The sequence below is a fragment of the Oncorhynchus kisutch genome, unplaced genomic scaffold (assembly GCF_002021735.2).
Source record: "Oncorhynchus kisutch isolate 150728-3 unplaced genomic scaffold, Okis_V2 scaffold1671, whole genome shotgun sequence".
In the NCBI taxonomy this organism is placed as follows: domain Eukaryota; kingdom Metazoa; phylum Chordata; class Actinopteri; order Salmoniformes; family Salmonidae; genus Oncorhynchus; species Oncorhynchus kisutch.
Genome location: NW_022263616.1, coordinates 29,651 through 47,355, shown reverse-complemented (window position 1 = coordinate 47,355; position 17,705 = coordinate 29,651). Strand labels below are relative to the sequence as shown.

The following is a 17,705-nucleotide window of genomic DNA, read 5'->3' as shown; positions in this document are numbered from 1 at the left end:
CTGATAGTAGAGGCACATTTTCCCTGTATACAAAGTATTGAGCAATTGGTTAAGGAAAAAAAACACCCTATAACAGCTAATAGCTACAATTGTGATGCGTAATGCACTCATACAGCATGAATTGTTGATAACTTTGTAGTAGAGGGGAATTGCTTATTACAGCCTACAGAAGCAAACAGTCCATAAATACACAGTACCCATCACCTCAGGATAATAGTAATTTTACCTTCCTGGTGGTGCCACAGGAGTTCACAGTGAAGTGGAAGCAGGCTAAGCGATCATCACTGTAGGTGGTTCAGACCGGGAGCAGACTCCACCTTCATCGCCAGCGCAGTCATCATTCCGTTAGAGAAACACTCTTGGAGGTGGGGGAGCAAAAGACAGGTAGCCATCAGACCTGGGTTCTGTATTTGTTACACTTAATTGAGCTTGCCGAGCACAGTAGAACCAATGGAATAGCCCTAAATATGCAAACCATGCCCATCTGGTTCTCCAGATTGAATTGAAGAATACACCTGAAGTCGTAAAATGTCTAACTAGTAATTTGTTATGCTAACTATCTAGCAAGAGGTTGCATAGCAACATCATCAACTTCCGGTTGACAGGTGAAGAGCTAGTACACGCGACTGAAAGCATACTGTTCGTTTACAGGTTGGAACAACCTATTTCGTATGTTTTTGCAGTCCTTTTTTGGAACCCTATAAGCTTAAATGTTGCGGCATCCTGCATCACATCTTGCGTGGTTCCGCATAATTCTATGGCACGTTATTTAAGTGTCAGCCAAGACGCAATTTACCACAATCTGCCACCATCTACCACAAACGGTGGCTGCATAAGCTCAAAACTTTCGAAAGTAACTGTACATCTGACAACTTTATCAGATGTAACATTTTACTGGTTGTCTCAGATAAAAAAACACTACTACTTTGTTCTCCTGTACCTCTTCTGCCTGCCTGTTTGTTCTTCTAGATTCTCCCCTTCCATCTATGTCCCCATCTGTGGCAAAACCACCCCCGTCTCCTTTTTACAAACATTTTCCACCAAAAAATGTGTACAGTCTTGTAGGTAGACTCATCACTGATCCTTTCACCTTCATCCATCTCAGACGTACTCTCATCTGGGCTACCTGCACAGCCTACCTCAGTACAGATGTGCAGATCCACCAACCAAACGCACCACTACATTCACTTCCGAAACCGAATGTTTTTGATCGAACACAACATTTTTTAAATAATAATAATTCAATGTCCAAAGTCAGATTCCGCACTCATCTGGTACATTGTGATTCAAACTGTAGCCCAAATGAGCGTGCTCTGGTATCAATGCTCATCGGGAGAAGTCCTCAACTTCAAAACGTTGTTTTCTACAGCAAAGCTGGCTTACCTTACGTATTCACTACTGCACTTGTTTATTGCAATTGAATGGTAAAAACACATCCAAGAAACACCCACATCAAACCACACCCCCAAGACAATTCTTGTTTGCCTTCAGTCATGGCCGCTAGCATTTCTTAATGAGCATTGATGAAAAACAAGAGCTGTGCTCGAATACCCACACTAACATACTGTATACTACATACTTAATGAGTATATACTGAATACTATATATTATTAGTTCATTTTAGTATTCTGTAAACGAACAGTATGCTTTCAATTGCGCGTTCTAGCTTTTCACCTGTCTACCGGAAGGTGATGCTGTTGCTATGCAACCTCTTGCTAGCTATCTAGCATAACAAATGACTGGTTAGACATTATACGACTTCGGGTGTGTTCTTAAATTCAATCAGGAGTTCCAGAATGCGCTCATGAATTCAGAGCTTTGTCAGATTGTCTGTTTGTAAATTCAGAGCAGAGTAGACAGCCAGAGCGAATTTACGAAAGCACCAAAATGTCCATTGAGAACGCACAATGACTATACCATTTAGCTAAGCTCAGAATGACGGGAATAATCACGTCAAACATTGGGTAGTTAGTTAGATAGCCTATAGTTATTATACTGTCAAGTTTGATCTATAAGTAGCCAACTAACATTAGGTATCTAGCTAACAACATACCGGTACATACTGCTGTACTGATACGCTATGTGGTTCGTAAGACCAGTGTAGCTAACAAATTGTCAGCCAATATAACGTGTAAGTTAACTTATTTAAAAAGTAATTACTTTATTACATTGCTCAACATTTTCTTAATATTTGTCATAATTAGTTAAAGCAATGAATTTGTATCCGCTCTCGTTGTACTTCGACTGCATATTTTCCGCCATTTTCAACAAATCTGGAAACGATGTGAAGCCACGCCCATTTCCTGAAGAATTGCATTATTGGCCCTAAAGTACGGAAACAGTGTCCATATTTTGGCGAATTTAGTACGACATCCTGGAACATTTGGCATACTAAATATATCCATAGTATTTTTTTATTTCTATTTTATTTCACCTTCATTTAACCAGTTAGGCTAGTTGAGAACAAGCTCTCATTTACAACTGCAACCTGGCCAAGATAAAGCAAAGCAGTTCGACACATACAACAACAGAGTTACAGATGGAATAAACAAACATACAGTCAATAATACAGTAGAAAAAGTCTATATACAGTGTGTGCAAATAAGGAAAGGATAAGGGAGGTAAGGCAATAAATAGGCCATGGTGGCAAAGTAATTACAACATAGCAATTAAACACTGGAATGGTAGATGTGCAGAAGATGAATGTGCAAGTAGAGATACTGGGGTGCAAAGGAGCTAAATAAATAAATAAATACAGCAAGGGGATGAGGTAGTTGGATGGGCTATTTACAGATGGGCTATGTACAGGTGCAGTGATCTGTGAGCTGCTCTGACAGCTGGTGCTTAAAGCTTAGTGAGGGAGATCTGAGTCTCCAGCTTCAGTGATTTTTGCAGTTTGTTCCAGTCATTGGCAGCAGAGAACTGGAAGTAAAGGCGGCCAAAGGAAAAATTGGCTTTGGGGGTGACCAGTGAGATTCTCCTGTTGGAACGTGTGCTATGGGCGGGTGCTGCTATGGTGACCAGTGAGCTGAGATAAGACGGGGCTTTACCTAGCAGAGACTTGTAGATGACCTGGAGCCAGTGGGTTTGGCGACGAGTATGAAGCGAGGGCCAGCCAACGAGAGCATATAGGTTGCAGTGGTGGGTAGTAAATGGGGCTTTTGGATCGGAGATGCTTAATGTAAGTTTGGAAGGAGAGTTTACAGTCTAACCTGACACCTAGGTATTTGTAGTCCACATATTATAAGTCAGAACCGTCCAGAGTAGTGATGCTGAACGGGCGGACAGGTGCAGGCAGCGATCGGTTGAAGAGCATGTATTTAGTTTTACTTGCATTTAAGAGCAGTTGGAGGCCACAGAAGGAGAGTTGTATGGCATTGAAGCTCATCTGAAGGTTAGTTAACACAGTGTCCAAAGAAGGGCCAGAGGTATACAGGTATACTATGATATATTTATACAGGTATACTATGACCAATAAGCATACTAAATACTCAATTCATGTCACAAACAGTACAGTTAGTGCGAGTATTCGAACACAGCTAAGGCCAAATCAGGAAGTGCAGTCACCTTTTAATCCTGAATGACAATTGTCTTGCCTCATAGAGATAGATACATCTTCTTAGGGCTGATCGATGTGACAACAGCCAGTGAAAGTGCAGGGCGCCAAATTCAAAAGAACAGAAATCTCATAATTAAAATTCCTCAGACATACAAGTATTTCACACCATTTTAAAGATACACTTCTTGTTAATCCCACCACAGTGCCTGATTTCAAATATGCTTTACGGCGAAAGAGAGGAGTCACAAAAATCTGAAATAGAGATAAAATGAATCACTAACCTTTGATGATCTTCATCAGATGACACTCATAGGACTTCATGTTACACAATACATGTAGGTTTTGTTCGATAAAGTTATCAAATGTATATCAAATGTATATCAAAAGAATCTCAGTATACGTTGGAGCGTTATGTTCAGTAGTTCCAAAAACATCCGGTGATTTTGCAGAGAGCCACATCAATTTACAGAAATACTCATAATAAATGTTGATGAAAATAAAATTGTTATGCACAGAATTAAAGATATATTTCTGCTTAATGCAACCGCTGTGTCAGATTACAAAAAACCTTTACGGAAAAAGCAAACCATGCAATAATCTGGGTACGGCGCTCAGAGCCCAAACAAGCCAAAAAGATATCCGCCATATTGTGCAGTCAACAGAAGTCAGAAAAAACATTATAAATATTCACTTACCTTTGATGATCTTCATCAGGATGCACTCCCAGGAATCCCAGTTCCACAATAAATGTTTGTTTTGTTCGATAATGTCCATCATTTATGTCCAAATAGCTACTTTTCTTAGCGAGTTTTGTAAACAAATCCAATCTCACGAAGCGTGTTCACTAGGAGCAGACGAAATGTCAAAAAGTTCCGTTACAGTCCGTAGAAACATGTCAAACGATGTATAGAATCAATCTTTAGGATGTTGTTAAAATAAATCTTCAATAATGTTCCAACTGGAGAATTCCTTTGTCTGTAGAATTGCGATGGAACAGAGCTCGCCCTCATGTGAACGAGCATCACGAGCTCAAGGCATTCTGCCAGACCTCTGACTCATTCCCCTCTCATTCGCCCTCACTTCACAGTAGAAGCATCAAACAGGTTCTAAAGACTGTTGGCATCGAGTGGAAGCCTGTTGACATCTAGGAAGTGCAACATGACCAATATCCCACTGGGTCTTCAATAGGGAATGGGTTGAAAAACGACCAACCTCAGATTTCCCACTTCCTGGTAGGATTTTTTCTCGGGTTTTTGCCTGCCATATGTGTTCTGTTATACTCACTCTTCAGAGTGTGTTCTATCCACATATAATAATGATATGCATATCTTAGCTTCTGGGACTGAGTAGCAGGCAGTTTACTCTGGGCACCTCTGGACAAGAAGATAATAAGAAGCCATAAGAAGATAAAAGACTCATCTATGTATCTGTGCCAATATAGTGTCTGTGACAGCATGGGCAGCGCCATTGAGGCTATCTTCATATTAAAGTAGTAACATTTCTTCTTCACAATTGTCTGAGCCCTTCTGATGACCCGATTGGACATGACTTCAACAGGGTCACCAGTAGGGCTCAGCCAATGAAGTTGGTAGTCCCACCCAGTTGACTACATTCAAATTGTGAAAGTGCATGCAAATGCAGCATTTTGGCCATTAGAGGCCAATATCTTTCTCTCTGTCTGGGCTACAATTGTAGACGGTTGGGTAATTATGCTTTTCACCTGTGAAAGGCTGTTGTGCTGCTAATGAGGGAGTTCTATTAACCTGAGCCGAGCGGTGAGGGCGGAGCACCCTTCTAAAATTGAACAGTAGCCTTACATTTAGGTTTTTGTCCTAACACTACACAGCTGATTCAGATTAACAAAGCTGGATGATTATTTGAATCAGCTTTGTAGGGCTCGGGGAATAAAAAGAGAATGTGCAGCCCTTTGGGCTTCAGGTGACTGAGTGTGGGAAGCCTTTGTCATAGGGTAAAAGTTGCATACCCCTGGGCTGTAGGCTGCACACTTTGGGTCAAATATCAGGTTCTGTAGCTGTGTATTTCATCAGAACAAATCTGTTCTACAATGATTATTTTCCTTAGCTCAGGGTAAGTAGTAGCAGGCCTAGGAGAGTCTTATGCGACGCAAACATTTGAGTTGTGTTCTTCCTCCTTTTAATCATAATAATTTGTCAAATGCCTTACAGGTTGTTTTGCCTATTGATGGCAGCTGTGGGCATACAAGCACAACAGACACCTTCTATAAGTATGCATTTTGTACCTTGCAAATTTAAGCACTAAGCGTTTGACAAGATTTTTTTTAAATATTTTTTTTAACTAACCTTTCCTATTCCAGATGACCTCAACGCTGAATGCCTTGGTAACGTTATTCGTTTGAGTGTCGCTCCTCTTTTTGAAGATGTTGACGCTGTCTTCAGTGAGTTTGCCTCTTATGATTCTCTTTCTCTCCTTTCATAATTCATGGCTTGATATTGCTTGTCAACTATTGTGTTCACACCATCTCCATCCCTTCCAGATGACACACAAATCATAAACCTGACGCCTGGCCTTGCTACTCAGTGTGGATTCAGCTTTAAATTTGACCCCATGGGGAATGCCATGTTTTTTGCTTCTCTTCAAAACTGCTTTTCCCAAAACATGGTAACCTTAAGAACTGTAGTGTTTGCTTGTACTTCAAATGGAAAGTTTGCCTTTCAGTGTCACTGCATTTGCAACTCATTCTGTAGCAATTTTATTTACCTTTTGACATGGAGTCATGCTGAGACCAGGCTCTTTTACAGATGAGCCCTGTCTACACAAAGATACAAGTCAATATTTGCATCACTAGATGGAAAAATGAAATAACTGAACCCATTCTTCAGTAAAAAGGTCCTCAATAAGCCTGAGTTGCCGAAGTCCGGTTCCAGAAACATTGACGCAGTTTTACTTAACTCTGTGGATATCAAAAGGATCTCCATTGTTAGCCACCCTTTGGTCTGGTATCTCTTACCTCTAAGTTAACGATGACGTAAGGTACAGCAGAAGTTTAGAGGGCTTTCAGAGGGCCAGCCAACTTTCTGATACAGACTGCAGTGATGTGAACTATTGAGCTCTACTCCTGTAGTGTGGCTTCAATACAGTGGCAGCTGCATTCATATAGCCAATTTTGCCACAGTCTATAACTTGCATGAATGTCACCAGATGTTTTTTTTTTTGCTATATAATGAAGGCTTTTTTCCCTTCCCCCTTCATTTTAGGATAAGATGTTCAGCTTGGTCATGCAGTTCAGGCTGCCAGGAAACCACATGACTGAAGACCCTGTTTATAGAGTTGGCAAAACCTGTAGCTACACCCCCTGGACCTCCCGAGAGATTCTGTGCGACCGCAACTACATGGAGGCAAGTGAGCAGAGCATGCCCCAATGGACATGTTTATAGACCCGCTTGTTGTACTGCCTGTATAAATGATCTGTCTAGAGCTACAACTGTCCCGTGTTTCATTTCTTCTGCGACACAAAGTAGAGGTCTTGACTCTCTCAATTCCACTCGCGTCTTCAAAATGCACATAGGAGAACTTTAGCCTATTCTCAATGCATTTAAGGAGGCGAGTGGACAGATTGAGAACTGGCCCTTGATTTCCTATTGTATGGGAGGGAGAAAATGCATAGGGAATAATGGCCTTTCTTCTCTAGGTGTCTGTCAGAAGGACTCTTCCAGACATCCAAACCATCCCCAAACAGCCCACTGGGGGCCCGAAAGCAAGGAGCGGCAACTTCCGGAGGGGAGCTGAGGTTTATATATTTCAGTTTCTGTAATTTCACTACAAAATGACAGGATGGCGCTAAACAATGTGCGTTTGTTGACAATTTTGTTTAATTCATGTTTCCATTTCCTGAGACAGGCTGTTGCTTCAGGATACAAAATGACAGCAGTCGTCTTTAGTCCTAGCAAGAATGTCATGAATGTGGATGAGGTCCAAAGAAAGGGCTATGCAATAGCCAACACTCCCACACGGCTGGTGTTAAGAAGCCCTCATAATGCAGAGGAGACATACCTCCAGAATGTAAGCTGACCTCCATGAACTGGGTCATGTTTAGTAGAGCAAACATTTGGAAACGGTGGCCCTACCTGAACTCTGCAACATATTGTTAATACGGTGTGTCCTACTGAACACGGCCCTGGTGTGGTTGCCCCCTGAACAGGTAGCTGGGGTTCCGATGCGGGTGCTCTCAACCTCAACCTTCTTTGAGCAGAAGTGGCTGGTTACTCGAGTAGATGCCACGGCTGTTTGTCCAACACCAGGTTGAGTGTGAAATAATTTAAGAGCCTATAAGCCCAGTTCTTAATTGGCTCCAGACAAGACATTCATGTAGTGTTCAGTTGGGAAAATGTTTTGGTGAACTTTTTCCAAATAATGGCACAGTTTTCAGTTGCAAAATGTTCTGTTTTGATGTGCACTTGGCTTCTTGTGTCACTGCAGAGGCAGTGGCCTTTACTCCAGAAGTGATCACCTGGTACATGCCCAAGCACATAGACCCACTTTTCTCCTCTGATGCCTTCACCATGTTGGAGGTGTACATGGGAATTGACGCTAAGAGGCTGGACACTGAGGAAATGGCTGCCAGAAACTACTCGGTTTTAGTCACAGAGGCTCATATTATTGTTGAAATTCCGGTGGGGGCGGTTGGCGGCTACTTCAAGGTCAGCATTGGATGAGTAAAATGTTCCTGTCTTATTTGTAGAGCCCTTTATACTATAGCAGTTGTCAGTGCTTTGCAGTAACCCTTTACCATCTCTCATGGGTAAACTCCTAGAAACGTTGTCTTGTGTAAAACGTTTCTTATTGAGCAATTGTTTGCTTAACCAGGCTAATATACAATGGTTTGCAAAATTGTGAGAATTTTGCATAAAATTACACTTAAACATACTCTACCTCTTGTCTTTGCAGTTTGTCCTTTAGCCGCTTGAAATTTCAGACCAAATATCCACACTAAAGTATTGTTTACCTGACTTTTTAGGGAGGCGGTAGCTTTGCCACTGTCAACTGAATGCAAGCAACACTCGGCTGCTGTTTACATATTGCGCAAGTGTTTACTTTGCGTGTCAGTTGCTTTGAAAATGCACACCGCCAGAAATGCAAGTTGACAACCATACACCTACCAGCTTTCTAAAGTCTGGTAACCAATACTTTCCTTTGGATATTGTGTCTTAAATTACGAGTGGCAAAGACAAGTGGTAGAATAATTGTATTTAACATTCTGGCTTTTAAGGAACATTTACCTGTTTTTGCACTCAAATTGTATATTACAGCCTGACTGCATCACTCGTCTCCCTTACAGAGCCATATTCAGGATGACCAGTACTTTGTCACTTACACCATTGAGCCCATGCTTGAGTTGCTGTGGATCGAGGAGGTCGCACACGAGAACACCAGCTATAAAGTCCTCTTCCCTATCACAACACCTCCGATGGCCAGGCCTCCACAAGTTCGCAACTGTGAGTCTGGTTTAGTTAAATAGTGCCTATGGTAATTTGGGATGCCTGGGTTGTTCGTTAGGCACAAAACAGAAAATGTACTGAAACGGGGAGGCAATACCTGGACTTACCCAATAACAAATGTCAATTTTCAACTTCCATTGTACCGCATTTCAAAATGGTTTCCTTTGTTTGCCAATGAACAGACACGCCCTTAGACACAGTTCCTGAGCAGGCAGTGTTTGTGCTTGAGTTGGGGACCTTCAACCTTGATGTGGAGCTGCTGAACATCACCTTTCCCACCATGGTGCTAACTGTTGCAGAGTGCAACGCCAGGGGCTTCAATGTTCAAGAGCAGAGATCCCCGGACAACACCTTGAAGACCTTCAGGATGGAGGTGCCCTTCTCAGACCCGGTGGTCTTTAAGGAGGTGTGTTTCTGTTAAATGCAAAGCCACACGCAGTGATTTGTTCATGCCCTAATAAGTGGGCCACCAACAAAATATAAATAATGGCACAAATGTACTTTGTATCCCTCATTTACTCAAGTGTTTCCATTATTTTGGCAGTTGTATGCATTTGATTTAGAGGAATGAGGGCAACATTACTATAAGTATATAGTTTGTTTTAATAGTCCCCATATGTACTTAGTTGTCACTTGATGTTGAATAGAGTTCTGTTGCAACAATGCTGACCAATGCTTTTAACTTCACTACAGAGAAGGGCGGAACAAGGTGTCACAACCTTCACGCTTCAGCTGATCTACGGCCTGGTCATCTTTCCAGAGTACGCTCCTTTCTCTCACTCTGCCGTTGTGGACGCTGTACTGCTGGACATTGGTATGCCTCTGGACTACGCCAAACTACTGTTGAATGGTTTCCTCTCGTTAATGATTGCCCTGAAGGGAAATTGGCAGTGAAAGACCAACTAGCCATACTGTAGGGTTTTCCTATGCGGTCTTTCTACAAAGAAAATGTTAAGCTTTAGAGTATTTGGACCCAGTTTCCCTGTTCCTGATTTGCCAGGATTGTGTTTATTCAGTCCCACCGTAGCAAAACATTTTGCAATCTAAACAAGGGTTTCTTCTTGGACCAGTTCAAGTAGTACCTTCCTGTTTTTTGTGCTTAAATAATGAACACAACCCTGTTTGTCCTTGCAGTGCCACCCTCAGTCACTGGCAACTGTGATCAGGAGAACTTCCACATCACTGTGGACTACAGGAACCAAGAGCCCTTTTTTGTGGTCTTGGTTGGCAAGCGGCTGCTTAACCATGAGTTTGCTCAACAGTATTTAACAGAGGGCGACACAGACTTCACCATCACGTTGCCCTTCTCTTCGCCGGACGCAGTGTTTGAGGTACGACGCTCTCCCAAAACATGTTAACCTAAATTGCTGCAGCTAGCCTTGCATTCCTTACCCTGTATACATGCATACAATATTGGACTAATGAACTCTCCCATTGGTTCCCAGTCGGTTCACTCGTCCTCTGTCAGGAGCAGACTGGATGTGGCTCTGTTGAATCCTTACAACAACATGACCATCAAATACTTTTCCCTGGCTTGCAGCTTCCTCAAAACGCTGACTGGTTGGTTCTCAAACAATTACTTACGATAAATTGTCGTTTAACATGGTTACCAAACCTGGGTTCCTTGCAAATACCGTGAGTCTAAATGGTAGTGCCAGATGGGCATGGTTTGCATTTTTGGTGCTATTCCATTGGTTCAAGCTCAATAAGTGTAACAAATACAGAACCCAGGTCTGATGGCTACCTGTCTTTTGCTCTCCCACCTCCAAGAGTGTTTCTCTAACGGAACGATGACTGCGCTGGCAGTGAAGGTGGAGTCTGCTCCCGGTCTGAACCCCGGTCAGCTGACCCTGAGCGACCCCGCATGTGGTCCCACCTACAGTGACGATCGCTTCGCCTACTTCCACTTCACTGTGAACTCCTGTGGCACCACCAGGAAGGTAAAATGACTATTACCCTGAGGTGATGTGTATTTATGGACTGTTTGCTTCTGCAGGCTGTAATAAGCAATTCCCCTCTACTACATAGTTTATCAACAATGTCATGCTGTATGAGAACGAAATCTCCTTGCCAGATGAACTTGAGGTGAAGCTGAATGCCACAACGTCTTCAGAGGAGGAATATCAGTAAGTGCATTACGCATCACAATTGTAGCTATTAGCTTTCATAAGGTTTATTTTTCTTCATCCATTGCTCAATACTTTGTATACAGGGAAAATGTGCCTCTACTACCAGTGTCCACTCCACTGCTTGACGTTTCCCCTATTGAAGTTGCTCACATCCCTCTTTTTAGGTTAAAGGTTTCCTGCTACTATGTGGCCAACATCACTCGCACATTGGCCTTTCTGACCAGGCCGCGTGACAACGAGCCTTTTGCCGAGACTGGGACGGGTCGACTAATGGTCAGAATGAGACTCGCTCAGGGTAAGCGTGCACAAATTCAGAATTTCAACTTGACCCCTAGCCTCTAAAAGAATCTTGGAAGGTCTCCTTTACAAAACCATTCCCAAAAATGTAAGCCTTGTGATATATTACTCTTGCGTTCTGAGATCTACAGGTGTGGCTATTTGTCAGAAGCCTCTAGTGGGGGGTGGATAGTGTTGGCTATAAATGGCTTGTGTTCATTGGGGCACAACAGGATATGATAAACGAGCATTTCTTAATGGACAAGTTCAGATGGTGCCCACTGAACACGACCCCCGGTTGTCTTGTTCTGTGTTCCAGATGCCTCGTTTAACACGTTCCACCAGGAGGAGGACTATCCAGTGGTGAGGTACCTTAGACAGCCTCTGCACTTTGAGGTGGAGCTGACCACGTCCTCTGATCCCAAGGTAGCGCTGGTGCTTGACCACTGCTGGGCCACCCTCAACGAGGACCGTGACTCCCGACCCCGGTGGAATCTCATCATTAATGGGTAACATGTTGTTTTTGGGCCTAAACAAGTGTTATTCCACAGGTGTGGTTCCTGAGTAATTAGCAACCTATCATGCTTGGCAGGCCATTTACTTTGGCTACCGTGGCTATGCCCCCATCCATAGGTCGAGTGGTCACAATGCTTAAAAACGATGTGAGCCATGTGTGGTCTGTCACAGATCTCCACCCAATTTCACATGCTTGTTATCACTGAGTGGTCCCTGCAGCGTATCATTGGAACGGAACGTATGCTGCATCCATCGACTCTAAACCGCGTTGTCTGAAATCATCTAAACGATGTTTTGTGGTGTTGAGAAATGAACTTCTTCACAACTTTATTCCAGCTTTGCTTGTAAAATATATCAATGTTAACGTTATCATCTAGTCTAAATAACAGGTTGACTTGTTTTACAGTATGATGCGGTACAAGGGAGCCATGTAAATCTAGTATAGAAAGTATGGCAGCCATGTTTGTCAAGCAAGAACTCCTAGAATGCTGTTCACTGCGCCCGTTGCCTGAGATCTTAACTTAGTTTGGCCACTTCAGCATGTGATAATGTTTGTACTTGTTACGGCGTACACATGACAAGTAGTTTACAGGTAACTATACAAAACGCCAATTGTTGTCACTTAGCACGAAAGCGAAACAGAGTTGCAAGATATAGCACAATCCATTATTGGGGGTTAAGTCCTTGGAAGGTATTGTGAAGAGGATGATGCAGGAAATATTACTAAGATCTGGGAATTTATCAACAATAAATGGTGAGGCAGACAGTTTTTCTAAGCTATATACCCCTGGAAAGGGGGGTCTGATCTGGCAACCCTGAGGTACCATAGTTTACACTCTGATGCCGTGTTCAAATCAACTGACGACTTCAGTGCATTCAAGACAATGGGGGTACTCCAGTTGAGATCACCACAAGTCTGACAGACGCTTACGTGATAACCCGACTGCATTGTATGGTGTTAGCTCATATTCAGTACCACCTTCAAGTGTTTTACACATGTGTCCATTACAATCTAGGCAAGAATCAGAAAGCATGAATAAAACGCTAAGTACATTATACTTACGGTACGATGCAGTAGAAACGACAACACGTGACACAGAAAATAAGGCACTTTAATAGGAATACACGCATGTCCACAGTTATTTGTAAGGAAGGCAATAAATGTTCAAGGACTGTATACTTGATCTGGGGAAGTGCTTGGGCTTTCTTTTGAAGGAAAGTTTGTCTGGCTCATTAAATTCTCAAATATAAATGGTCTGCAACAGTGAAATGGGCTACTTTTGTGAATGAATGAGGCAAAATTGGAAGTTGAAACGGCCTCTAGAAAAATAGCAGGTAGTGTGCCTTGGTCTGAGGTCAGCGCGGGTTAAATGTCCACATGTTGGAACGGTGAGTGCATTCTGACATCACGCGCATAAAATCAACTCCCACTGGGGCGACTGTTGAAGATATTTGGAACTCGTGTGTGTGTGTGAAAAGGTTAATGTTGGCATTACCTACACCTTTTTACTCAATGTTATCCTTTTGGTTTGCTACAGTTCAGTGTTGTGCCAAGCTGATGGTCAGTCGAATGGAAATCAAGAGCGGCTGGCAAGCTTGGCTTGCCTTTCCGATTGGTTTCATACAACTGCTCTTAACACTGACTGAAGTTGTTGGTTTTGGGTTGAATTCAGGCACAAGTGACCTCTTGTGTTTAAAACAGTTATTGCACTAAACCTAAAGGATGGTTCAGATGCCTGTGCAGCATGGATGTTTGGAACTGAATAGGATCAGTTGACAGGATCCCCAGAAGTTGATGCCGCTTTCAATGGAATTTCCTGTACTAGAGGAATGCGCTAATTGGGAGTTGCTAAACATGAACAAATACCACGTTCAAGTGTAGCAGCATCTTGCTAACCTTATTTAGCTAGCTAATGTTCATATTTAAAAAAAATGTTACTACATTTTTTTATTTGGGTGAGCACTATGCCACAGATGGACATGCTGGCCTAATTTTTATCTCAAGAATTTAAATTGGGTTACTATAGAAAGATGACTTCTTTTTCCTACCTTGTAATGGGCTACAATGACTTTGCCCATGATTATGCACGCTGCAAATGACACTTTATTTTGCGGGTGCCTTTTCAGTATCTGGCTGCATGTTACACCAAGCAGTGTAGTGAAGCAACTTTATTTGTCAAAACCGTTCATTTGGGGGATCGGGTTTGCTTTGAAATCATGCAATTTGACCATTTTTATGAATTGGTATCAACCTAAATTTGGCCATGTGGACACGGCGTAACTGTTTATTAAATCAGCAATGTCATAGCAGTTTAAAAAAAACAGGCTGAAATGTTTTGTATATCATAGGAAAAGACACAACATTCACATGGCTGTGCACAAAATGGGTTGTTCAGATTTGTCACTTAAGCTGCAACTATATCGTTGTGCAAAATCCTTACCATCGTCTGTCAGCTCAAGTGATTTGTACTGGTGTGGGTGTTTCTCTTAATGTAACGTCTTCAGATTTCACAAATTCCTTTTTGCTAATATCTGGCAGTTAAACCGTAAAGGATAAACCTCCCAAAGATGCAAATTAAAAAAGTAGGCCTAAACTGTCAATGCGTAGGTTACTTTGTATAGTAGAGCTGCGCCCTTCACAGAAGTCCTCCATGTGACTCCGATGCCGTGGGTGTGGAATTTATTTTGTGACCAATTTTTCTCCAACAGCGGAAGAATTGCTCTGGCGCATTGCATGAAATTCTTGTTTAAAATGAAGTACTTGTGTTGCAAAATATGATTGCCTTGTTGATGATACCGACTGTCTATTCGGCAACTTTGGTTAAACCACGATCAATATTCTGGTCAGACTACAGGCGACCTTTCTGGATCATTTAGAATTTTAAGAACCATTTAGAGGGACATCTCACCTCATGTCAACATGTATATTCTATTCCATTGACATCTGTCATTTAACAAGCCATTGCAGTAGACCAAAATAAATATTGTTGACGGAAAGCCCAATTTCTGTTCTTTAAAATAAATAAAACGTAGGATTTGGGGTGCCGAGGAAGCGGTTTTAAAGTTACCGTCTCCCGACTTAAACTCTAGACGGTAGAAATCTATTAAATTGATAGTCAACTTATTAACTTTACATCGTATCCTCCTTGCAGCTGCAAAAACCCCAGCCTTATGATTCAGTACTATACAAGTTGGTTTAATTGAATTACTAGCTAACTAAATAACACAGGCTAAACACACAGGTGACACAATGACAGCTTGTTACAAGGTTTCTCTTCACACCCCCCACCGTTCCGTAAGGGACGCTTATCATTGATACATTTTTGAACACACGAACCGGCACCAGCTTGGAGTACAGGCATGAATGTATTTGTGGAAAGGTAGGTGGTTGGTCTTCTCTCTGATTGGCTACATGAGGTCAATGTTGTTGGTTGTCCGTGGCTCCAATGACTAGTCTTGAACAGAACTACAGGATGGATTTTCCTTTCACACGTTCTGGAAGATAGGCTAATCAACCCTGTCGCTGATTCCTCAGTGGGTGATGAGTAGGATGGTTTGGATGTGGTAGCAGAATGGTCTTAAGTAATTTTCTAGGTTAGGAAAGTTCCAAACGTCTAGCTTGCGCCTCACGGTTTTCTGGTCTAATGTTACTTTCTGTTACCATTCCTTTTATGCACTCAGAGATTAGCTATAGAAAATGAATGTCATATTGGTTTTTATTTTGTGATTTTTACTAGAAACGTGCTTACTCTACAGGTAGGACGTCTCTAGCCTTTACATTGTATATGAAATATGTTTTTTCAAGACAAAGGTGATTGTTGGGTAAAGCCTGTTAGCAAAAACATTCCTTTAGTTCATACTGGAGGGGGAGAAAGAACCCACTTCTGCTGTAAATTGATCTGATCCTCACAGGACAGTCATGACACCACCACAAGACTTTGTACACAAGGCGGTTGGGGTTTGCAGCGTTTTCTTGTTCATAACTTAGTCCCTCTCTCTCTACACTGGCAGCTGTGAGAACCCCGAGGATCCATACCGTGTGGTCTTCCACCCGGTAGAAGTTGACGCCAGGGTCCACTTCCCCTCTCACGTCAAACGCTTTGAGGTCTATATGTTTTCCTTCGCCGAGGATGCGGTTGAGCAGAGTGGCCAGGTAACAAAGTTCACCCAACAATCTTTATTCTTTAATTTTGTGTCAGTGGCAATCATCCCTTTAAATTTTTTATTAAATAACTGACACCATCAAATCTTTGATTCCTAGGTCTTTGTCCATTGTGATGTGGTCATCTGTGATGCCAGTAGTCCCACTGGCGGTCCCTGTAGTGGACAATGTGTGAATCAGGACAACCTGAAAAGAGGTAGGTCTTGTTTTATGCTTTTCAGACCCTGGCAGACCATAACTGAACTAATAGGTTCGCTCTCTCTCTCAACAGGTCAACGACATGTCAAAGACTTCTTTGAGGAGCGTCATGTATATGTTTCTTCTGGATACATTCTTTGGGTGTAATGTATTGTTCTAACATGACAAATAAAGTGTTCTATATAAAACAATCCTAACCGTTGGAGCTACCTTAACACCATGTCGTAGGCTTGTCATCTGACATGTATCAATCAACCCTTTTGTAAGCATGGAACTCCACCATCCACCGGAGGGAGATAAGTGTTGCACACCAATTTCCCGTCTAGGACAAACAATGGGTGACGAAACAAAAGCTTTCCGTTGTCCAGTAGGATGAACTGACTCAATGTTATAGCAGATGGTGGTTTGCCAAAGTGAAACCAGCAGGGCTGTGGTTGGATGCAGTGTTGGTAATTTTCAACTGAAATTACAACTTTCCTTGATACCTCTCACTAGCTTGGTTTCCATCCAATATGGACATTTCTTCTTCAATGATATGCATGTCAATCTCATGGCTCAAATGGGAAGAGCATGACTTCATCGCTACTTGTTTGTGTAAGAAGTGTTGACAAGCTGAATGTACCGAGCTGTCTGTTTTAAACTCGCGCTACAGCTCGGACACCCATGCATTCCCCACAAGACATCTCTTCACAATCTCCAAGTCCGATCTACGAAGGTAGAGCCATGAATACGTTGCAATCTATTCCGCATCAGGATAAGATTTCAACACACACCGTACGGAACAGCGGGGACTGAAGACACTCCTTAAAGTTGCGAGCTTGCACCGTGGGACGGTTTCATTGCTCCAGACCACCACAAGGGGAGTTTGCGCAATCATTATGCATTTGGGTCCCAAAGACTAATTTTGACACGAGCCACACTTGCCTTGTGGCGCTCAACGAAGATTGCTGACAAAACAGATGGAAGTTGTCTCAACGAGTCAAGCAAATGTACAATTTGAGAGGAATGTGATAATGTAGAGACGTGGCTATATATATATATATATATATATATTTTTTTTTGTCAAAGTTCAATTACGAAAATCTCTTTAGCTTGTGTTAGGAGAATGAATTTGTAATTTGTCTTTCAGGGACTATTGAGAACCAACAAACCAGGATGTTGTCTTGTGAAACAGTGGCTGTAAAGCATCTAGCTGGCTAAAGCATTGACTGCACAATTGTAAGCTTGCCTTGCAATGCAGCTAAAGTAACATGGCTAGCTATTTACTTGCTTGAGTCGGATTAAAAATAACTGTTGCCGCTCTGGGTATGGACCCTAAAACGTAGTTCTGAACTAATATTCATACCAATCAATGAACCTCAAGTCTGAATGGCATTAATGAAGCCTAG

General features: G+C 42.2%; 1 protein-coding gene across 1 annotated transcript; it reads left to right on the top strand.

Annotated features, from left to right (window-relative positions):
- Window positions 1–5,468: 5,468 nt before the first annotated feature.
- LOC116367385 (uncharacterized) lies at window positions 5,469–16,514 on the top strand. The gene is made up of 21 exons (XM_031818859.1): window positions 5,469–5,647; window positions 5,746–5,804; window positions 5,895–5,975; window positions 6,075–6,199; window positions 6,796–6,936; window positions 7,230–7,328; window positions 7,439–7,600; window positions 7,740–7,839; window positions 8,018–8,238; window positions 8,877–9,033; window positions 9,219–9,442; window positions 9,730–9,850; window positions 10,171–10,367; window positions 10,482–10,596; window positions 10,807–10,976; window positions 11,065–11,162; window positions 11,330–11,460; window positions 11,761–11,950; window positions 15,969–16,110; window positions 16,219–16,315; window positions 16,391–16,514. The coding sequence occupies exons 1-21, from the start codon at window positions 5,625–5,627 to the stop codon at window positions 16,462–16,464; spliced, it is 2,727 nt and encodes a 908-aa protein (XP_031674719.1). The 5' UTR covers window positions 5,469–5,624; the 3' UTR covers window positions 16,465–16,514.
- The last annotated feature ends 1,191 nt before the right edge of the window (window positions 16,515–17,705 follow it).

Excerpts from the sequence above, each read along its gene's own strand:
- LOC116367385 (XM_031818859.1), top strand. The coding sequence starts at position 5,625 with ATGATTATTTTCCTTAGCTCAGG. Across the intron at positions 8,239-8,876 it reads CGGTTGGCGGCTACTTCAAG|AGCCATATTCAGGATGACCA; the intron begins GTCAGCATTGGA and ends TCTCCCTTACAG. Across the intron at positions 10,368-10,481 it reads CGCCGGACGCAGTGTTTGAG|TCGGTTCACTCGTCCTCTGT; the intron begins GTACGACGCTCT and ends ATTGGTTCCCAG.